The sequence below is a fragment of the Lates calcarifer genome, linkage group LG17, assembly GCF_001640805.2.
Source record: "Lates calcarifer isolate ASB-BC8 linkage group LG17, TLL_Latcal_v3, whole genome shotgun sequence".
Classification (NCBI taxonomy): Eukaryota; Metazoa; Chordata; class Actinopteri; family Centropomidae; genus Lates; species Lates calcarifer.
In genome coordinates this window covers 14,013,245-14,021,067 of record NC_066849.1, presented here as the reverse complement: position 1 = coordinate 14,021,067, position 7,823 = coordinate 14,013,245, and the positions used below count along the sequence as shown (strand labels likewise).

The window sequence follows — 7,823 nt, the reverse complement described above, 5'->3', positions numbered from 1 at the left end:
AATATGGGTGTTTGAATGCACATAAGAGAATGTGTGATCTGTACCTCATCTCAGGGGATCCACATATTTTCACCCGTGTAAATAACTACATGTTTTTCTTGTTTTCTTCCAGGAAAACAAGGCATACATTTATTTGTGTTAGAGATTAGTGTTACACAGAGGGTGAGAATTTGGTTTTGTTAAAGACAAAAGACTTGGTTTTGTGCTTTTGTTTTGCGAAATAGTTTTGTCTGTGTGTCAGTTCTTGTTTTGGTTGTGCAAATTTAGGCATCAGCTGCGCATACTTTGGTATGACGTCCTTGTTATGTATATAAGCTGATGGTTTGGGCACTTGGCAGACTTGGATGTGTTCACAAATCCACTGTTATGGAATTACAGATTGCAAGATGGTCTAAAAACAACCAACACACTAGTGTTGAGTCTCTCTTTTCTCCTTTGGTATTGTGTAAAACTAGATGAAGTTATGTAATGAGGCTTTCCCTGCTAGTGCAGAGAGCTTCTGTTTGCATATACAACATGTGGATATATGACACTGATTGGATAATTAATATCCAGATTGTATCACAAATCAGTCAAGTTATCAAGCATTCTCAGTATGGCAGAAAACACGACACTGCTTCTAAAAATTTTCTTTTAAGCATTTGTATGTGTGTGTGTGTGTGTGTGTGTGTGTGTGTGTGTGTGTGTGTGTGTTTTAATAGAAACTGCTCAAGTAAATTTGGTGTGATTTGGCTGTGGTGCTAGTATGTGGAATGCTGTTCCTCAATAAATCAGTGAAAAAAATGCTGAGCGGGGGTTGTTCTCCTGCTTTTAACATTCCCGTGTTGCTGTAAGTAAGTCCATCTGTTTTGTAAGACGACGCACTCCCTCTTCACCCCAGACTGCAGATAGTGAGGGTGGAGTTAACGTATAGCCAGTCAGTTGCTGCAGTTCTGATACTATTGTAAAGATAGAGCAAGATATACAGATGAGAAAGTAAGAAACTGAATTGCAACAGTTCACACCACTGTTTCACAATTGACTTAACTCACCACAGCTGCCATGGGTGTTCTTCAACTGACAAAATCGTAATGAAGTCCTTTATCATTAAACTGCCACACTTGTAATTCACTGCATAGCACAACAAAATGAAAAAAAAATTGCCTTTTTTTGGTTTTGTTTTTAAGAACTGTTATCTCCTGGGCATCAGTAAACATGTTGCCATGATTTGTGTGAGATCATGTTTTCCTGGTAGTTTGGGGAGCAAGAATGTTAGCAGATACACACACACTAGATAAGAAAGATAGCTCCCATAATTCAAATACACCTTCAGTCCACATCCCTTTACATTTGAGTTTTGAGTTTTTCAGTACCTAAAAACTACAACTGAATTTGTTCCACGTTCAAGAGTTAGAGATACAAAGGCAATAATGGCATTGGACTGATGGACTTAAATAGAAGCCTGAGTAACAGTAACAGCCATTCCTAGGGGCCCTCCATGGTACTATGTAATATTTTTCCTCAAAATGATTTGGAAATGGATGTTTACATAACTAAATAACATTTCTAAACACAGAACCTGGTTTTATGACAAAACAGCTCCATTTAGAGGGAGCCAGCCGGAGAGCAAAAAGAAACACATTACAGTAATATTGCTGTAGTAAATTATATTTTGTTCATTTTAAACCTGCTGTCTAACAAGTAATTATTGGACTTGAGAGGATTATCACTCTACACTACAGCCTAGAGTCTGCTGAGACCATGGTTACAAATGTATTGTGTATGTATGTGTAAATCATGAGGTTTTTAATCTTTCCACTTGTTTTTCACTGTAGTTAATAGTGCATGTGACCCCTGCAATACAGTTTCCTCTTGCTCATCCTCTCTCATTGTGCGTGTATGTAAGTATGCAGTTTGTGTGTGCCCACTGTTGTGTGAGCTCAGTGTACTGGAAAGACCTAATCACCCGTTGTCATAGCAATGAACTTGGGTGCTGTTCACCAATTCATCCTCTTTTGTTTGCCGTTTGTTTTAAAGTCCAATCACTTCTCGTGGAATTCATGGTATCCACTGTCATTATGTGATGGTTTAAAAGCTTTGAAAGCTTTTTTCCCCAGCAGTCGAACATTCTCTGTTGTTTCACCTCTGAAGAACATTGTTGGATGGTTTTATCACTGTAACGTGTAAATTTTCAACAGAACTGGTTACAGATGTTACTTAAGTTGTATGAGCTTTATTGATAATCTTCTCTAAAGTTCTTGTGTAAAACATTTATATGAAAACTTTAGAACAGAATTAAATAGCCACAATCTTCTCTCATACTTTTCCTCGGTTATATTTTAGTTATGTTGCAAGTGATCTTGGACCACAACTGCATGCACATTCTCATGGGTTTGTTTCATAACAGAGGCTTTGAAATTACAGGGACTTTGTTTTGCAAATAAAAGAGTCATCTTGAAAGTTATTTTGCTCACTAATCTTGTTAAATTCAGGATATGACTGACTGAATCAGAGCTTCCTGTTTTGGAGGTGGTTACGGTAATGATGATCTGATTTTCTCCTTTTGGGAAAGCACATTTTTCCCTCATCAGAGGAAATCCAGATAGGAGCTGCCTAGATAAGAGAAGATGGATGTTTACAGAAGTATTTCTCCCAAATACAACTATTTCCCGGGCAAACACACTTCAGATTGTATAAAGTTTATTGGTGCATACACAGTATTGATCTACGTGATTACAGGATTGGACCAGAGAACACACAGCAATGGTGAAACAGGCTATATAAGAGTAAGAGTAAGTCCTTAAAAACTTGAACTTCTTAACAATTTCTGGTCAGATCCAAATCGGTAACAGATGTAGAACAAAATGTCCTCAGAATTACTGAAGGGAGAGGCAAAAATTACATCATCATATTGTAGCTTGATGGCATTTTGTACATACTTTAGTGTGAGGAAATAAAATCTTCTACTGACAAACAAGCATCTATCAAGCATTTTTTCTTTTGTCATCTACCAAAGAAAATCTTTGTTGAATGAAATTGACAACTGCATTTTATTCCTGGATGAACTAAATCTGCCACAGTGCTCGGAGTGCACTAAACCTGATAACCTAATTAGCTTAAATGAATCATAAAATAAAAATGAAATAAATGAAAATGAAATTATTATTAGACCAAACACATTGAAATATGCCAGTTCTGATATGTTGACACTCATGCCTCACACATTAGTGTTGACAGAGCATCCTAACACAAAAGCTTGTATCTAAACTTGTATCTAAAGTAAAGTAATCCGTTATGAACTACAGCTTGCGGAAAAAGACTGCTTATCTTGGTCTCTCATGCACCAGGCCGGATAACATGTTTTTTTTTTACCCTTCATTATGTGTGCACTCAGCTTTTAGCTTATCCATGGTCTTGTTGAGGCAATACATACCATACATGGCAGCAAGAATGAGAAACAAGCCTGCGGCCACAAGAAGGATGTGACAAAACATGAGGAACCCTGCTAAAGCTGTATCTGAAGGCAGGAGCCACACATACACCCAGCCCCTGTGACGGCTGTGGTGAACAAACTCAGGCCCTTGTTCAACCACCAGTCGGTCATAGAAAAAAGGTGACATGTCATAAGTCCAGTCAGTCTCAGTCGTGAGAGGCAACTCTTCTTTGGGAAGAACAGTGGTTACAGTGTGGAGGGATGATGAGAGTGTTGTGACATCTGAGGTGGTTGAAATTGCAGGTTTGGTGGTTGCCGGAATGGTGACTTGTTGGGTAGCTCCTTGCATGACGGTGGTTGATGTTGTTGTGGGTGGCATAGTTGCTGAACCTGATCGCTGTCTGTCGGTTGAAATGGTGTGGAACGGTTGTGTTGGCTCATGCAAATCATTCTGTGTAGGGAAATAACTAGGGACTCTAGTAGCATCACAAAAGTTGAACTCCTCATCACGCAGAGAACCAATCGTACGGAGCATTTGGTACATTGGACTATGACAAATCACATCCTCTTTGTCAGTGACCACATGTTCATTATGTCTTATCCATCTTGCAATACCTCTAATACTACAAGTACAGTCCCAGGGGTTGCCACTCAAATCAAGAGCCCTCAAAGCTGTATTTGACAGGAAAACATCTCCTGGGAGAGTCTGGAGGTGGTTATTCTTCAAATTTATGGTGAAAAGCTGTCCAAGTCCCTGAAAAATGTATTCTGGAAGATTCTGCAGCTTATTGTCATTTAGAAACAGCATGCCCAGTGCGGTTAGTCTGGAGAACAGCTGAGGATGTAGATGATGGAGGTTGTTGAATTTCAGTGAGAGGTTCTTAAGGTTAGGAAGACAGCAGAAAAGGTCTGAAGGCAACTCTCTCATTTCCTCATTGAAATGGAAGTTAAGCTTCAGCAGTCCAGACATGTTAGCGAATAAATTTCCAGGAACAGTAGTGAGATTAGTACCATACAGATAAAATTCTCTCATCTCAGGCATGTGACCCATCAACTGGTCTGGTAGAGATAATAGCGGGTTTTTGTAAATGGTAAGCTGGGTCAGCTTGGGCATGTTATAGAAGCTTTTTTCTGGAATAGCCTGAAGTCGGTTGGTGGACAAGGTGAGGGTGTCCAGGTTCCTCAGTGACCAGAACACCTGAGGTGGGAGGCTGGCAATCTGGTTTTGGTGGAGTTTTAACTCTTGAAGATTGACAAGTTTATCAAATATCTCAGCTTCTAGCACCTCTAGCTCATTGTAATATATTGAGAGTTGTTGAAGTTTGGTCAAGGAGTTAAAGATGGTAGGTGGAAGCTTCTTAATGGAATTCCTGCCAAGGTTCAGAAAGTTGAGGTTGATCAGTCCATTGAAAACATTTGAAGGAGGAGAAGTCAGTTTGTTGCGGCTCAGGTCCAGAACCAGCAACCCAACAAGTCCGTCAAACATTTCCGAAGCAATGGTCTCCAGCTGGTTTCCATTTAAATGCAGCTCCTCCAAAGTGGTCAGTGGACTGAACACTCGAGCAGGAAGGGTAGAGAGATCATTGTTGGACAGCTGGACAGACTTGAGCTGTGGAGCAACATGGAAGGCCTGGGGATGGATAGTGTGCAGATGACTCTTAGTCAGGCTGAAGCGCAAAAGGAGGTCCCGGTTTGCCAGGCTATGTGCATTTATGATATTCATGTTTGTGTGGCTGAGCACCAGCAGATATGTGTTGACAGGCAGCTGCTTTGGAATATCTGTGATGGTGTAGCCAACACACAAGACGCCACCATCAGGGTTGCACTGGCAGCCGTTGGGGCACTTCATTGTGCAGGTGAGGTGTGGCAGTGTGAAGAGGATGAGTATGAAACACAAGGAGCCTGTGCAGTTGAAAAAAAGACACATTTAGACACATAATGACCTTATTACATTATATTATCACTGTAAGTTTAAGATAAGATAAGATAAGATATACTTTATTTATCCCACTTGTGGGAAATTTACATGTTACAGCAGCAAGAAACAAGACAAAAATAGAACAATAAAGATATAATATAGAAAAATAAAAATAAAAAATATAATATGCGCACAGAACGGTAAAAATGGTAAAAACGGGTCCTGTTAATATCATCCAGAATTACAGTGTATGGTAATAATATAATTTTTTTGTCAACTCAAATTCAGTGTTTAATGCAAATCTGGAATTTGATACTTAACATACTTCCACAGGAGTAATTATCAAAGAAATAAGTTAAAATATTCTTCTTTTAATAGTTTAAGACCAAAGCTATGGCTAAAATGACTTGGGTTTAATTAAAAAAAAGGTAAATATTCCACCAACCTCTGAAAGAGGAATCCATTGTTGTCTGTTTTATACTATGATAATGATGATGCTCTGTGCTGCTCTTGGGGCTGGAGCAGTCTTGAGGAGTTGGGTACCCTCTATCTATCAAGTCACCCTGCCCCCTGCTTAGCCAAAATGCCCGCCCAAACATCATCCATCACACCACCCATCTTCCATGCTACTTTGACTTTTGACTTTCCCTCTTTGTCCCGTTCACCTTGGACTTGGAACAATACCATGATGTTAGAGTTTTTGTTATTACTTTATTTGTCAGGTTTACTTCACCAGACTTAAGACTTACATTATTATATTTCTTTAATTTTGAATTTACTACATACATTACAATACTGGTCTGATTCAAATCTTGTTGGATTATTATTGTGTGGTTTATGATTTTATCTAACTGTCACAACTTCTGCAATGCCCAGTTTCATACATACAGCTCCATTTGCACCCCTTTTGTTGCATACACTCATACACATTTTTTGTGGCATTTTTTTTTTTTTTTTTTTCATTTCTGGAGAGTTTGGGTTGGGAACTATAAAGTCTATTGTGTATTATATTCCACTATACAGTAATTAAGAACTGTATTTTATGAGTGACACAGAAAATGCTTGTTCATTTCCTGTGGACATATCTTAGCAGGATGGTGTCCCCCAACTCTGCCAAAAGAGATAACACCCATTTCTGCACCATATCAGTTAGGGTGTTTTCTGTCTGATGCCTGTAATGTGACAGAATGGAATTAAAAAGTTGGTAAAAGTGTTACTTTGTTTCAGATTTTTATAGACAACTGGATCCTGTTCAGGGTGTCACCTCTCCACATGTGGAGTGTGTGTAAAACAGAGATAGAAAGAAAACTGTTTTTGATTCATTAGTTGCTCACTAACATTTAAACTGAATTTCAGGCAGTGATAGTGTACTGCTCACCAACAGTCACTCTTACAACAGGGTCCCGTGGTAGCTTAATCATAGAGGTTGTCCAGAAGTTATGGATGCATGATGCATTTTGAGTCAGATAACACCCATGTGAATTTAGGGATAAAATCATGAACTCATTGTTAAACAAAGAGGTCAGAGAATTGTCAACTTGGGACACATTTTTCTTGTCTTTCTTATCTAAATAAGTAAATTGAAATTGATTGATGATTAGTTTTATCAGGTGAAGCTTCTCTCCTTGTAGCTTTTTTCTGTCTTTTTAAAGTTTTCCAAGAGCTGATCGTGATGGAAGGAAAAAGTGTGTTGCTGTAAATTGCTGTAAATATGCAGGAAAACTGATGTAGAATTAAATATAGTCCTGTATTTCAAGAAAGCAAAAACGTTCTTACATAAATCCCAACAATAATTGTGATATGTGATATGGAATTTTACCTGTATATCAATGTGTTAAAACATCAAGTCATATTACATGAAATGCAAAATGGCAAATAATAATAAAAAATAAAATTATTTATGTATGCATATATGAAAGCACAGCAGAACAGTTTATTGTAATATAGAATTGTTTTTTTTTTCCTTTCAATAATTGAAAACATTTTATAATAATTTAGCATTTCCTCTGGAAGCACTCACTGATGGAAATATTCTGGTTTCTTCATGTACACAAATTGTTGTATGGGTTACACTGTAATGTCCTTGGTTGTATGTGTGTGTGTGTGTGCCTGTTGTGCGTATGTGAATATCTTGACATGGAAGTGTGTTAATAACCTCTGAAACCACAACAGCAAAAGACTCACTGATTCAAAGCAAGGTCATCCCTCTTGTTTGATGCTGCTGTTTTAGACTATGAAAGCTGCGCAGCGTCATATTCAGCCTGGTTTCCCTGAAGCCTCCTTTGTTCATCGTGCTCTGTGTGATTCAGGTCTTTTCACAGTGACTCTCCTATTATTTAGACTAAGCCCGTGACTCAGCTTCGTCACCCTGCTCTAAAAGATCTAATCAAATGAACTTCACGGTACAGTAAATCACCTGTCACTGCAGATGAGCACCACATGCCACATTCTGTCACTCAGATGCTAATTTCCACATTTAATATCCAAAATGAA

At 38.4% G+C, this 7,823-nt stretch overlaps 1 protein-coding gene across 1 annotated transcript; it reads right to left on the bottom strand.

The window, feature by feature from the left end:
• Positions 1–2,662: 2,662 nt before the first annotated feature.
• LOC127143445 (platelet glycoprotein V) lies at positions 2,663–5,924 on the bottom strand. The gene is made up of 2 exons (XM_051076953.1): positions 5,776–5,924; positions 2,663–5,314 (listed from the first exon to the last, which is right to left on the bottom strand). Exons 1-2 carry the CDS (start codon positions 5,792–5,794, stop codon positions 3,348–3,350), a joined length of 1,986 nt encoding a protein of 661 aa, XP_050932910.1. The 5' UTR covers positions 5,795–5,924; the 3' UTR covers positions 2,663–3,347.
• Positions 5,925–7,823: the final 1,899 nt, after the last annotated feature.